Source organism: Sarcophilus harrisii, chromosome 5 (assembly GCF_902635505.1).
Source record: "Sarcophilus harrisii chromosome 5, mSarHar1.11, whole genome shotgun sequence".
NCBI lineage: Eukaryota > Metazoa > Chordata > Mammalia > Dasyuromorphia > Dasyuridae > Sarcophilus > Sarcophilus harrisii.
Genome location: NC_045430.1, coordinates 20,561,502 through 20,577,374, shown reverse-complemented (window position 1 = coordinate 20,577,374; position 15,873 = coordinate 20,561,502). Strand labels below are relative to the sequence as shown.

The following is a 15,873-nucleotide window of genomic DNA, read 5'->3' as shown; positions in this document are numbered from 1 at the left end:
GAGCCATTTTCCTTATGTGTAAAGTGGGAATACTATACTATAAGACAACTTTTGTTGTTCAATATATATTTTTTAATCTTATTCACGTTCAATTCTTTGTGACCTCATTTGGAGTTTTCTTCGCAAAGATACTAGAATAGTTTGTCATTTCCTCTTCCAGTTCATTTTACGGATGAAGAGACTGAGCCAACAGGGTTAAGTGGTCCCTTGTCCAGGGTCACACAGCTAGGAAATGTCCAAGGCCAGATTAGAACTCATGAAGATGCATCTTTACTACAGGTCCAGTTCTCTATCCACTATGGTGCCACCTAGCTGCCCATGAAACAAGTAGTATCTAGTGAAATAAAGTAGATCTTAAATATGAGCTACATTTATCATAAAGGATTGAATTAAGAGCAGTCAAAACAGAAGTGCCAAAAGTGAATGAAATGGACATTGGAAGCCTTGTCAGGACTCAGTGTATATCATCGTATATCATCACTTGCAACAACAAGGGAAGTTAGCCTAAATAAAATAAATAAATATTGGGAGGCAATGACCAGAAGCTTAATGGATAAAGTGTTGAGCCTGGAGTCAGGAAGACCTGAATTCCAATGGCCTCAGACACTTATTAGCTGCACGACCCCACACGAGTCATTTAACCCTTTTTGGCTCAGTTTCCTCATCTGTAAAATGCACTGGAGAAGGAAATGGCAAACCACTCTAGTATCTTTGCCAAGAAAGCTCCTAATGCAGTCATGACTGAAAAATGACTAAGCAACAACAGAAAAATAAATATTAAGCTTCAAATTTCTATGAAATATAGGAATAGAAATTAACTTTCATTCAAATGCTAGAAGATTTAGTTACTTTCAACTGACCTCTGAAGCCATGAATAAAGCTGCTGCTATCTTCTTTTCAAGGTCCTTCAGAGCCAGGGAAACACCTGTAAAATAACAGAGCAAACACTGAATGTGATTGTAACATTCACTCAGTGTTACACTCTCCTCCATTACTAGCTTCCTTCCTTGTATTCCTGTCTGCTTTTATTTTGAAAGCATTCAAATCAGCTCTTGTTTAAAGAAGGAAGGGCTGGGTTGGATAGTTTAATTCCAGCTTTCTTTATTCTCCTCTGTACAATGGACAGTCCATGTACACTGGCCTCATTGCAGTTCCTCACACATGACACTCTATCTCTAACCACCCCCAACTCTCACCATGCCTCTGGGCTTCTGCAATGGCTCCTCCCCAGGACTACAATGTTCTGCCTCCTCAACTTCACCTTCTAGCTTTCCTGGAGCTCTAACACCATCTTCTATGGAAAACCTTTTCCTCCTGTCCCTAATCCCCCATTTCCCACTGTCCATACTAGGACTCTCCCCTGTGAGATTCTTTATATCCTCTTGGTACCTAGATATTTCATATTATTCCCCGTTTAAATGTATGCTTTTTGAGGACTGGGACTGTTTTTGCCTTATTTGTATCTTTAATGTTTAGCATAGCACCTAGTATAAAATAGGTTGCTGTTGTTTAGGTGTTTTCAGTTATATTCAACTCTTTATGACCCCATTTGGAGTTTTGTTAGCAGAGATACTGGAGTGGTTTGCCATTTCTTTCTCCAGCTCATTTTACACATGAGGAAACTGAGACAAACAGTGTTAAGTAACTTGCAGGGTCACACAGCTAGTGTCTAAGCCAGATTTGAATTTCAGATCCACTGCTCTATCCACTGCACCACCTAACTTCCTCCTAGGCAAACAGAAGTTAAATGACTTGTAAGCTAGAAAGCATCTGAGGCAAAATTTGCCTCCTTTCCCACAACTGACATGGTAAGAAATATGATGCTTATTATACATATGCAGTCATGCAAAACATATTTCCTTATTAACTATGCCCAAATAAATAAAAAGACAAGAAACTAAGAAAGTACAAAAAATATATTTCAATCTGCACTCAAAGTGAAACCATTCTCTCCCTGCAGGTGGTCTTCCTAGTAGCATGGTCATCTCTCTAACCATTATGTCATACTACCTCTTTACAACACTTTGTAATGTCCAATAAAATTATTTTTGTCTCTAAGTAAAATTTGGATGTGATAGAACCGTGTATTTTGCACTTCTCTAATGGACTTATGTAGATTGGAGGTAGTGTGACTTTTGACATTGTATCCCTTATCCTTAGCACAATGGAGCATCATGTTTTGTAGGTATCTATTCTTGGGCCATTTCTATCAGACTATGAGCCCCTTGAGCACAAGGAGCTTACTAAACTTATCTAAACTCAGAAGCTCATCAATTCTTTCTCTGCACATTGTGAGGGATTAATAAGTGTTTGCTGAATCAAAAAAAGAAAAGAAAAGAAGACAAAAAAAACCTCAGACTTTATTCCCTTAGTTTATAGCAGCTCTCTACTTTCTTTGATCTGAAGCCCATAAGGTTATTTCTCACATTATATATTATCAGAATCTAGGGTTCAAGTGAGACAGCAGCCAGTGTAGAAGAGATTTCTTATTTCTCATGTTTGGTGGAGGTCTAATGCAATGAAGGTCATCTCTTCTGCTTTCAGGCCAAGTTTGGATTTGGATTAGGGGCATCCCTGAATTTGAACCCCTAGAATCGAAGGGCAACAGGAAAGAGAGAAAATACTGGTCATTGTCAGGGGCACACATGATGTTTCAAAGTAGGGATCAGGAAAATTTTTCTTGGCTTGTTGGTTTATAGATGGTACAGTGTTTTTAACAAGAGCAAGTCCCAGTGTTTAGCTTTCGATGGAGAGCTGACATATGTATCCCAAAGTATTCGGGAGTGGAAAAGAAATTGTTTCTTCAAGTATTGGTTTGGAACCAAAATGTTCTACTCATGTACCAGACAACATACAGATGAAAAGGATACATACCCTCATACATATTCATATATGTATATATACTTACAATAAGAAAACACATAACAAATGCCCCATATGCATAGACTATATATCCACAAACAGTGACACAATTTATACATACATAGATTACACACATAACACACAGATTATTTATCTATCCCATAAATCTATATTTAGAGAATACAAAACCTATATGTGTGCATCACCACAGTACATATGTTACATGTGCACAGAAACTACATATACCTGATGCAAACACATAAACTAAGAATATTAGACTTAAAATCAAGGGTTCTGGGTTTAAATAATGGTGTCAGCTTAGGTGAAATATTCATCTTTTCTAAACCTCAGTTCTTTCACCTTTAAAAGGAACTCTCACCTCCATTCCTGCTTGAACCCTATGAACCTCTGACACGTCTACATGAATGTCACAAAGACACAATATGGCCACACTCTCTATACAGAGATCAAGCACACAAAATGCACGTGCACAAAATGTACCCCCATTGAATCTGTACACGTGAACACACATACATCTGTCCACTAGCACAGATACCACAAAGATACAAAAGTTAACACGAGCACACATGCTCACAAGCCACAGTGTTACCACTCATACATACCCACTATATATGTACCCCATGTACTTATCACTCTAGAAAATAACTGTGATGTGATAATAACAGCTAGCTAGCATTTACACACGACATTTGAAAATTTTCAGAGTCCCATACAAACATTGTCTCATTTGATTTTCCCAACCATCCCGGGAGGGAAGTGCTGGGACATCATCCCTCTTTTACAGTTGAGGGAAACCAGGCAGGTTGAGGTTAAGAGACTTGCCCAGGAACACACAGCTAATAAATATCTGAAGCTGGATGGAAACAACTGCTTCCAGGCTCTCCCTTACACCCAAAGCACTCCCAGCACATCTGGAGACTCACACCATGGACCCACGTAGGGTGTACATGCATTAGTCACAAGATCACACAGGCTGAGCCTCCCATTTCCCCACACACATTCTAGGTACGCAGGCCCACACACTCAAGTCTACACCAGGTCTATAAACTTGCTTACTTTGCACATATCTTGTGTATTCGGAGACATGATGCCCCCGCAATAAACATACTCCCGCTTCCACTCACTCAGACACACGCCCCCACCCTCTCTTGACACGTGCGCAGAAACCACGTATATCCATAAGGCGAGCTGCGCTGCTCGCTCGCTCGCTCGCTCCAGTCCCCTAAGGCACCCCTGGGTCTCCATCCCCTCCTCCCCCAGCGGGAGCCGCCCCCTCCATCTTCAAACTCTCGGCCCTTCTCCGCCAGAACCAATCAACGGCCGCGGCGCCTCGGATTGGCTGGCGCCGTTCCCCAGGCGACGGGGCGCGGCCCGGGCTTCCCTGCTTCCCTGACCATCTGGCGGAGCCGGAGCGGGCGGGGAGTCCTGGTCCTGGGTGGGAGGCGGCTGCGGCAGCGGCGGCGCGTCCCCCTCCATCCTCTCCCTCCCTCCCGCTCCTCGCGGCCCCTCCTCCCCCTCGGCCGCGGCCAGACGCCGCCCGGCCAGCCGCTGTCCTACTCCCCGTCCCGGTCCCCGTCCCGAGCGAGCGGAGCCGGAGAGGAAGCCCAAGCGGGAGCCATGGGCTGCGGGAACTCCACGGCCACCAGAGCCAGCTCGGTCCGAGGTGAGGCGGGCAGAGGGGGGACCCTCACCCCTACTCTCAACCTCCCTCCCATCCGAAAGGCGGGGAAACTGAGGCCGGGGGAGCGGGAGGAAACGCGGCATCCAAGGTCACCCGGCGCCCCAGGCAGGACCCGAGCCAGACTAATCAGACTATCCGTGTGACCTTGGACAAGTCACTCCCCTGTCCCTGGGCCTCAGTTTCTTCCTCTGTAAGATGAAGGGGTGACCCTTCGTGGACTTTGAAGTCTTTTCCTGCTTTCGAGCCGGTTTTCTCATCCGTGAAACGAGGGGGGTTGGACTAGTAGTATCTGAGGTCCCTTTCATCCTTAGAGCTGCGACCTCTCCGAGTGTTACTTTCTCCATCTGTAAAAGGAAGGGATGGGACCAGGGTGGGGGTTGTCTCTGAGCTTCTTCCAGCGGTAGAACCAGGACCCTCCGATTAGCTGCTTCCAAGCCCAAAAGCTTTATTCAATGCATCATTCCCCACCCCATCTCACTCCCCATCTTTGGTTTAAGATGGGAAGAAAATCATGAGAAGGGGGGTAGAGAGCTACCCTCTCCTTTGATTACATTTCAGGGGCTCAAGGGATCATGGCCGAGGATGGCACGGGGTTTTTGCCTGCAATGAAATTATGGATTGGGAGGCAGAGGCTCTGGGTTTGAGCCCAAACTCTGTCCCTGGGCTGCTTGCTATCTGGGTGATTCCTGGCAAGTTACTTCCCCTGGTAAGGACTGGTTTTAAGATTTTAGAATGGGAAGAAAACTAGAAAACACAAGACTTTGTATATAGTAGGCACATAATAAATGCTTATTTGAACTTGAGGCGATTTCCTTAGCCTCTCCTTTATTTTTTCACAGGGGGAAACTGAGGCCCTTAGCAAACACGTGATTTGCATAAATCCATGCGGTTAGTCAAATAAGACAATCCAGATTTCAAACTCCAAATTTTACCTTCTTTTACAATGCTCTAGACCTCAAGTTTCCCCTTCTGGAAAACAAAGGGATTGAATCATTTATCTCTAGCTTGCCTTTCATCTGGAAATCTCCGATATATGACCATTCAGGGGTGGGAAAAGGAAGGCCTGGTGTCTGGGATTAGAGATTGAGAGTTTCCATGGGGTTTGAAAATCCTTAGGCTAAAGAGGTGCACTAATGTATGTTACCTCATTTCAATAGGACCTTCATCATAATGAAATAAACTTTCTATTCTTTTCTTAAAAGAGGGGGGGGCAAAGAAAATCCTATTGGGGAAAACAATCCCTTCTTCATCTCCCTTCCCATTCCTCCTCATTCTCCTCAAACATATGCGCTCTTGAGTTCCTCACACTCAAGAGCAGAACATTACCTGCTTTGGTGCCACCACTGGAAAAGTACAGCAGAGAAATCCAGGATGATTTTGGTAGGTGATGGGTGGGTAGGATTAGGGGAAAGCAAAAGACAAAAAAATGACTTGTCAGCATTTCTGCTGCCTGTAAAGATTAGTCTCTTACAGTAATGGGATGGGAAGTGTTGGTGGTTGGGAGATCAGACTTTATGGAAAAGATAATTAACTAAGTAGGGAAAATGAGTGGGATTCTGATTAAGAAAGATTTAAAATTATTAGGGCTTTATTGGGATATAAACAATGTGTGATAGAGCTTTTAAAAAAATTAACAGGGATTTGCTGTTAATACTTTATTTAAAACCTTTCACTGACAGTTCTCTTTTCAACACTTGTTTTGGTTGGCAGAAGTTTCCCATAGTTCTGAGGGCCAGCCAGCTCATGTGTCAAATGACCTATTCTCAATTTTATCCTTCCTATTTTACCCAGCTAGCATCTTACGATTTCTTATAGGCAAAGTCTGCTTTGGGTGTTAATCATTTGACCTACTTAATTTTCCCTTTGGATGTCTGCTTTTAGTTCATTTCATTCAGATATGTCAAATGCCATGTCATAACCCGTCCAGTGTATGCAAATAGTAGCCTGCCAGTAAAGTGTTTCACTGGTAGCCAGTTGAAAACTCTGCCAATGATTTTGTGACCTTGGGCCAGTTGTTAATTTTAATTCACTCTTTATTTCAGGATACAATGAAAAACCCTGACCCTTGTTTTTTGAGGGTCTTTAATAGGTTGAACTCAGACATTTTGCCAGTTAATTGGGGAAAAAATAATTCTTGTTGATCTCGATGATTACATATCTTGGTTCTAACTTGGTAAGAAAAAAGGATTTGGGGTCTTCCAAAATCTGTAGGAAATTCTAGTCTTAAAGAAGTAGTTGAAAATAGATTTTAACATGTATAATTTGATATAAAAGCATTGCTGTGAGGACCTTTGTCTACCCAATGAGAAGGATCTTAATTCTATTTCATTCCCTGTTAAATTTTCAGCCTTGTGGCTTTCAGAAGACATGGGGGAGTGGCTATCCTAGGGTTACATAACAGAATGATTAACTCAGAGCATGGTGCTAATAAGACCCCATTTGATCTCTAAAAGGGCCTGTTGGCTATATGAAAAAAAAATTTCTATTTCAGGGTCTCCGACTATACCTTTAATGTTGGCTAGTGTTCTCACACTTACGAGCCCTTGGCCACACAGGAGAACTGGTTGGAAAAGTGTGGGTGATTCAGTGCAAGCTTATCTCATACTTTAAGAAAACCAACATTTTAAAAACATTCATTGGTATGATGATTGTTTGAATTATACAAAAGACAAACTATTAGTTTCCATTAAAATAGATCTGAAGCAATATATTTAAGTGATTGTTTTGAGATGATTAATTAGCAGATTGACTTGGAGGGGGGAAAAAGCTACCAGTGTGGTTTTATTATTGGGAATGATACGAAATGATGGATTACAGTCTGTTTTGCCATTGTGCTTTTCCATTTGATTTGCAGTTGAAAACTCCTTCATATTTCATTTCTCTCTATCAGAATATGAGCTCCCGGAAAGCAGAGTTTTCTCCACTTTCCATCTTCTTGTTCATTCTTCCCAGCCCATGTCACTTTCAAAAAAAAAAAGTTGAGGCAGATTTGTTTTTATCTTATATTCCTATTCTGCTTTTGAAATGAAGGATGAATAATATTTATGCCATATTGAATCTGGATTCTATACACCTTGGAGAAATGAAGACACTAATACTAAATTCAATAAAAGAGTAAAGACTAAAAGAAAAGTGACCTAAACAATCCATGAACTGAATAGCCACTGCTTATATAATTAAAAGTTTACCATATAGATTCACCATGGCCAAGATGAAGTTGTCCTTCAAAAGTATTCTCTTTAAATCTCCAGGATTTAACATAGTGCTTTGCACATAGTAAGTCCTTAATAAATGGTTATTCCTTGGAATAGGGCAAGAAGACATATACAAATGCATGGTAGGAGCCACTTTGAGTTGTCAGTCAAAATTGATGAAGTTTTTGTATGAATTAAAAAAACCAGTGGGAAACTGATTTGAATTATAAAAATGTGGCTTTTGAAACTTCTAATAAACTTCCCCTCTAGAATGTGAAGGGAAGTACATTTTTATTGGGAGAAGAATTTAGAGAATCAATCCTTTTGGTGATTGGATCATTAGTGTCTTTTGTTGTTCATGAAGGTTGATACACTTTTAAAAGCACTTTTTCCTAGTTTAGTTTTCGATCTGCCAGAAATGACTTTATATTCAAAGAACAGGTTAGGAAGGCTACTCAATGTAACATGAAGGAAAAACAGAGTGAACAGAGAGTTATTACATCACTTCTTTGATGAATCTGCCCTTGCATCTAAGAAGTCACTTCCCAAACATTTCCCTGTTTGAGAATCCAGCTGGCTGGCTGGCTTCAGGGTTTGCTCATCGTTGCTTTGATGTTGTCTGTTGGCTGGTGGTAGAGAATTCATTTCCAGAAAGGAAATGGGCCATGATGAGAAAAATAAGTTGGAAAAAAAAAGTAAAGAAAAGGCACAACACAGAAATACAAATGATCTTCTCACTTGAAAGTTTTATCATAAATACCAAGTAAAGTATTAGTTACATGTTATTTTGAGGCCTCAAAAGTACATGAAGGAAATTAAATAATTTTATTCAGTAGGTAGACCACTTGGACTGGAGTGACTAAGACCTGAGTTCAAATTCTACTTCAGGCCCTTGTTAGTTATGTGACTCTGGGCACATCACTTATTCTCTGTCTGCCTTAGTTTTCTCAGTTGTAAAATGGAGATAACAGTAATGATTGTGATGTGATGTGATGTAATGTGAATACCAGAGGAGATAATATTTTTAAAGCTTTTAGCACAGTGTCTTGCACATGGCAGGTGATTAATAAATATTTGTTCCCTTCCCTCTCCTTCTGCCCTCTGAATAAAACAAAAACCTTTAAAAAGTTTTAAATTGCCCCAAGAATCAGATAGTTTGAAATTTATAATTATACATTTATATCTGTCTGTCTATCTGTCTGCCTGCCTGTTTGTCTATATCTATCTTCCTCCTTCTTTTCCTCCCTCTCTTCTTTCTTTATTTTCTTTTCCTCCCTTTTCTTTTCCTTCTTTCCTTCATCCTTCCTTTTTTCTCCCTCCTTCCCTTCTTTCTTTCTGTGTCTCTCTTTCCCTCTCTCTCTTTTTTTCATCCATCCATCCATCTATCTATATACATCCAAGATATTTCAGAAAAGTCTGCTCTTAATGTTCAAATACCTCTTAAGTGCAAGAGTTATTTTCCTTAAGATTGTCACCAAAACCAGCATTATTTAGTATCTTATGGCTTGCAATGTGCTTTAAATATATTAGCTCTTTTAATCCTTACAGCAAATTTGGGAGTTGTAGATCTTATCCTCTTTTTATATAGGAAAAAACTGAGGCAGAGAATAATTACCCACTGTATCCCAGGCCATTGTCAAGCATCTGGATTTTTGTCTTCTCATAGGGTTTCGATGACTCTGGAAGAGAGAGAGGGGCTGTCAAATTTTCCAAGCTCTGCCTCACATAAAGCCAAATTCACACACAAGTCAAGACATTGCTCATTGTGATGTCACTGGTCCTCTCTGAAAATGAAGTACAAACAACAATTAGTATGTGTCTCAGTTAGGATACAAACTCAGGTCTTCCTCTGTCCAAAAGGACATGTTCTATCCACTCTGCCACCTGGCATCCACAAGTGTGTTTCTACTTTAAATTTAGAAGTAGCTATTTTCTTTTTAAAAAATTAAATTTTTATCATTGTATGTGGCAAAAACAAGATTATATGAAGATAAATTCTGATGGACATGATTAAGGTCATAAAGAGATGATTGAGGTCATTTCCAATGATCTTGTGATGAAGGGAGCCATTTACACCCAAAGACAGGATTGTGGGAACTGAGTGTAGTTCACAACATAGCATTTTCACACTTTCTGTTGTTGTTTGTTTGCATTTTGTTTTTTTCTTCATTTTTTCCCTTTTGATCTGATTTTTCTTGTGCAACACGATGATTATATAAATATGTATAGAAGAATTGCACATGTTTAACATATCTTGGATTACTTGCCATCTAGGGAAGGGGTTGGAAAAGGGAGGGGGGAAATTGGAACGCAAGGTTTTTCAAGGGTTAATGTTAATGCATATATTTTGAAAATATAAAAAAAAACTTTTAATAAAAAGTTAAATTTTCAGTTACATTTAAAAAACCAGTTTCTTTTTAAAGAAGATATAAAATTCTTTAAAATGTCTTCCAAATGTAGATGAACCTGAAATTTTCATTCCAAGTCCTAAACATGACTTGACCTAAATAATCATAGATAGCTTTCCATCTTCTTGTTCATTCTTCCCAGCCCATGTCACTTTCAAAAAAAAAAAGTTGAGGCAGATTTGTTTTTATCTTATATTCCTATTCTGCTTTTGAAATGAAGGATGAATAATATTTATGCCATATTGAATCTGGATTCTATACACCTTGGAGAAATGAAGACACTAATACTAAATTCAATAAAAGAGTAAAGACTAAAAGAAAAGTGACCTAAACAATCCGTGAACTGAATAGCCACTGCTTATATAATTAAGAGTTTACCATATAGATTCACCATGGCCAAGATGAAGTTGTCCTTCAAAAGTATTTCTGTGAGTTAATTATTACTTTACAATTATTTATTGAACATGTGTATATCAGGCACTACATTCATTAGGAGGTGTTTGGGGGCAGATAAAGGAAAGAAATTAAAATATTTTAAAATGGAACAGTGATGGATTTGGAGTTAGAAAGTCTTAGTGACCACTGGGCCACCTGCCTTACTTCAAGTGAAGTTCTCTGGGCTCTGGATCCTGGAAAATAATCTCTTAGAGTTCTTTCAGGTCTAAAACCTCAAGATTCAATTCCTTGTCAAAAGGGGTAGATGATTTGGTTAGGGAGACTAAAATCAAAATGAGAAGGTAATGTATTAGCCAAAGCAAAATAACTTGGTATAAATTCAGTGTGGAGGAAGGAAGGAAGGAAGCATTTATTATATACTTACTGTGTGCCCAGAAGTGTGCTAGGTGTTTTACAAATATTATCTCATTTAATCTTCTCAGCAACACTGGGAGATAAATGCTATTGTGATCTCCATTTTACAGTTGAGGAAACTGAGGCAGACAGTTTGTCCAAAATGACATACCTAGTGAGTGTCTGAAGCTGGATTTGAACTCAGGAAGTGAAGAAACCGATGTAATCTTAGATTTGGACAATGCCAAGCTTTAGAAATCTTTCTTCTCTATCTCTGATGCTATCATCTAGCTATCATCTAGCTAAGTGCTGACAAGACCTCAGTGACTAGAATAGTAGAAATTGAGGAAATGTCCCAAAAGGAGTTGAATTTTCAGCCTAAGTAGAATTGAGAGCCACTATAGTCACATGATTAAAATAAGACAATGAAAACACGATTTCTTTATGTTTTAGGACATCATCACTTTCTGGTGTTAGAATGATTAGCTTTCCCCTAACCTAAGAATGTATTATGAAGACTTGGTATCTTTATGGAATGTATTTTCTTTTTAGTGACTTCTGAAAACCCAGTTAATTAGCTTGACCTTTCCCTTGCTTTGTCTATAAAACTGTCTTGATTAAAGAATCAATTTAAAAATCATTGCATCTGAAAGAGGAATTACACCTGCTCTCGCGTTCTCTCTTTCTCTCTCAAAAGGCAACCAGCTATTAAATAAAGGCAATTTAGCTCCTTATTTTTCTCCATTTAATCCTTGGCCGAGCAGACAGTTGAGCAAAGGTCTGGCTGTTCCTTGATATCTGGATGGTTGACTTAGTCCCTGTAAACATGGTGCTAAGGCCATTTTTTTTCTGAGTGTTGTATTGCAAAAGCATTCTGTCCATGACTTTTGGACTGATTGATTAGCTGTGATAATGTAGTTGGCAACTCTTTGTATTCTATTTTTGTGAAGACTTGTGGTCAGAATTTTTCCGTGATGATTCTGCTATTATCTGTGTAGAAATAGTTTAAGGAGAATTTTTGGCAATTAATCCTCCTAAATCTTAACGGTCATCTGGACCAACAGTTTAGCTTTTAAACTAGTTGGTTTGGTTTCAGAACTTAATGGTATGGGGTTTGGCTATCTACAAGCCCAAATTAACTGCAAATTCTCCTTATCTTCAGGCCTACTTAAAGTCACATCTAAGGCTCTTAGAATCCATGGTTCCATTTAAGTTCAGTTGGTTTAATTGCTGGCCCTTATGCTAGGTCTGTATTGTTTGCATTCATTTATTTGTGTTTCTGCTGTCCTGTCTTTCTCCTCCATGTAGAGTTCTTGAAGGAAGGGGCGGTTTTGTTTTTACCGATTGCCTAAATTGAATTGATAATTCACCCAGTTTTTATGGAATGCCTAGTATGTTCAAACTTTGCAGCTATTGCAGTGTTTTGGTCCTCTGTGCACAAAGGATTTATAATTGGGTAGATAAGATAAAAAAGCATGATATAACATAATAATTGGGTAGATAAAATAAACAAACATGATATAACAGATAATCAATATAATCAAAACAATCAAGAATTAAATAAACTGATGCAAAGTGAAATAAGAAGCACCTCAAGATCATTGTGTACTGTAATAACAATGTTATAATGATTTATGGGAAATAAACTTTAAGAAATTAAAAGAAAAATCATATAAGAAGAAAAGGTGTTTCTATACAGCTAGAAAAATGATAAAATCCTTTTAAATCTCAATAGTTTGTTATTGAAAGCAGAACACCATATTCAATCAACTAGGTTTTTAAATCTCAGATTAGCAAGTAAAAGTAAAAGACAAATTCTTTAGTCAGACCAATGTTATCTACCCAATGTTATAATGATCAACTGTGAAATATTTAGTTGCTCTAATTAAGAGAATGTTTCAAGACAATTCAAAAGGATTCATGATGAAAAAAGACTCTTTAGAAAGAGCAATGATGAACTGAGGGCAATTGAAGGATAATTTTCTTGCTCACTCTATATATCTATTGTGACATACTAATATGGAAATATGTTTTATATGATTTCACATGTAGAATTGATAACATTTTGCTTAACTTTTCAGTGTGTGGAGGAGGGAAAGAATCTGGAATTCAAAATTTAAAAAGAAAAAATGTTAAAAGTAAATAATATGCTTAAAAAAAGAAAAATTAAATGAAATGTTAAGGTTCAGGATTGCAGGTTGAATTAGAGGGAGGAGAATCAAGAATTAAAGACCCCAGCTCCTAAGGAATCTTTTGTAGAAATCTGGATGTGTGATAGAAGGGGAAGATTAAGGAAGGAAGGACACAAACATTTTAGGAAGCCTCAGTTACTGGTTGAATATGTCGGCTGAAGAGGAAGGAAAAGTGAGAAATGATTCCAAGATTTTAGATCTGAGCAATGGTCACTCATGATAATGATGAGGGAATCTGGGCTTTTGGAGGATAGTGTTGATTTTTAATTTGATTTGTTTCAATAAACACTTATATACAATGGGCATTTACACCTACTACTATGTATTAGTACATTTCAAGGTATCTCCTCTCCCCACTCCAAGTGATGGTGAGACAAGTAGAAGTGACCAAGTAACCTCTGTGGATTCTAGCTAGATGAGTAATTCAGTAGAAACAAATAGGTTTCGAAACTGTGGACCCAAGTGGATTCAGTTTATTGTTATCCATTTCTATCATCCCTTTCAGTAGAATTCATAGTACACCGATTGTTATGGATGAACAATTCAATCATGTTAAAGGCCATTTTAATAGAATATGTTCCCAATCTGAGGCTTGACATCTCTGTCTCATTATGGAGGAGTAATCTCTCTGCACAGTTTATATCTGTGTGGACAAGAAGCTAGTGTTATCTTTGGTTGTAAGTTATTTGACCTTTATTTGATTTTTTTTTTTTTTGCATAGTAAAAATACAATATCTAAACAAGGACAACTCTGAACAAAACTATTCTTTGTGCGTTCATTATACAGATATATCTTAGGCAAATAGGCCTTTTTTTCCTTACTTAAGTATTTGAAGAAATTGCTTGGAAATCTATATATTTTAATAGTTTTTGAAAAGCAAAAATTGGTCTGACTAAAGAATTTGTCTTTTACTTTTACTTGCTAATCTGGGATTTAAAAACCTAGTTGATTGAATATAGTGTTCTTAAAAGGGATTCTATCATTTTTTTTAGCTGTATAGAAGCACCTTTTCTTCTTATATAGTTTTTCTTATAGTTTCTTAAAGTTTATGGAACAAAGGGGAAAAAATTTATCATCACTTTTTATTATTTCCCATAAAATACTGAAAACTATAGGCATAATCATTTATGTTGGAAGAAAATATTCTGTATAGGTCTCCAGTATTTTTCAATCCCAGATAATTATTTTATAGAAAGAAATAGTTGTCACCTGCCAATTTTGGAAAAGAATTTTTTTAAAAGCTGGTTTGGCAATTAATTTTTCCATGAAGGCTTTCAGAAAAATATTATTTAAATTGGATATTCTTGACAAAGTACAGTGATCAAAAGAAGCCTTTTCTAGTAAGTTTTACTACTGACTAGTGTCTGACTTCTTCATTCTTTTAAAGAACAAATATTTCCTTAACATTATGATTTATCATTCTTCTAGGAACAGATCCTACTTTAATAATCTTATGAAAATGAAAAATATTTGAAAGAAAATTAGCTACTATGATTCCCTTCCTCTTGTAAAATTATAATATAGACTGATTGGGTCACAAAGAAAACATCTGCCTATAAGAAATAAGATGTAACACGCATATATTATAATGTTAAAAATGCTGCCATAACTAATTAGGTGCTTTCCAGCTGGCATGTCTTAATGTTTCCAAGAGATTTAGGTCTAGGATGCTGAAATGTAGGCTATATTCCATTAGGCTTGATTTTGAAAAATGTTAATTATGTTCCATATTGCTTTTTAGAAGGAAACTTTTGGGGGGAGGAAAATGCTTATCAATGCTTGTCAAATGTTGGTTCATCTAGGGTGGTTGAAAAATGGGGTGTTTGGAGTTACTTGGTATTCTGATGAACTAATTATTATATGTAACCAAGGGTTTTAAAATAATTAGAATATAATAAAATGTTCTTAACACTAAAATTATACTATCTAATATAGTGTTGGGAAAAATAGATGCTCAGTAAATATATACCAAGTCAAATGGAATGCACTATATCTTTTGATGATTCAAGAAGCAAGTCAGTATCTTTCCTCTGGACCAGAGATTATTAATCTAGAATCCAGGGATAGATTTCATTGGGTATTTATACTTGGATGGGAAAATATTTTATTTTGTTTTTATTAGCCTCTAATTGAAATTTAATATTTCTATCAAAAAAAACCCTACACATTTTTCTGAAAGATTTCATAGGTTCCACTAAGGGTTCTATGGCACATTAAAAAATTTCTGATCTAGGTTATCATCAGAAACATGAATAATTGTGTAACTTTCTAATACTTTCTAAAAGTAGTTGGATTTTTTTTTTATTTTGTATAACTGGAGTTTACTGTATTTTTTTTGACTTTGTATAACTGGAGTCTACTGTAGGTTTTTTTTAGGAAAGGAAAAGGACTTTTAGCTTTTGGTCTCATGTGTTATGAACATTGTTTTAGGAAGCTATTCCCTTTGCAGCTCAGTCACAAATTCTTTGAATTTTGAGAAAATGACTAAGTGTCATGGTGGGTTGAATTTCCCTCATTGTCACAGACATACCTTTCTCATACAGTAGGGACTTGGACTTGGCTCAATATAAAAATGTACCTCAATCAAAACCTCATGTAAGTTGAGAATATAATTTTTAATAATAACCTTCAAGATGCAAAATGCCTAATAGGAGGAAATTCAATTAGACATTCATACATCTGTGGTATGAATTGGTATCTCATTCTGTGATATAAAAACCCCAAA

The 15,873-nt window shown here is 37.4% G+C and overlaps 1 protein-coding gene across 1 annotated transcript in view; it reads left to right on the top strand.

Moving 5' to 3' along the window:
* Positions 1-3,809: 3,809 nt before the first annotated feature.
* The window catches only part of C5H12orf75 (chromosome 5 C12orf75 homolog), a 41,929-nt gene continuing 29,865 nt past the window's right edge, over positions 3,810-15,873 (top strand). Inside the window, exons 1-2 of the mRNA XM_031940133.1 lie at positions 3,810-3,819; positions 4,067-4,546. Coding sequence (XP_031795993.1) covers positions 3,810-3,819; positions 4,067-4,546 — 490 coding nt within the window. The remainder of the gene's footprint in view (positions 3,820-4,066; positions 4,547-15,873) is intronic.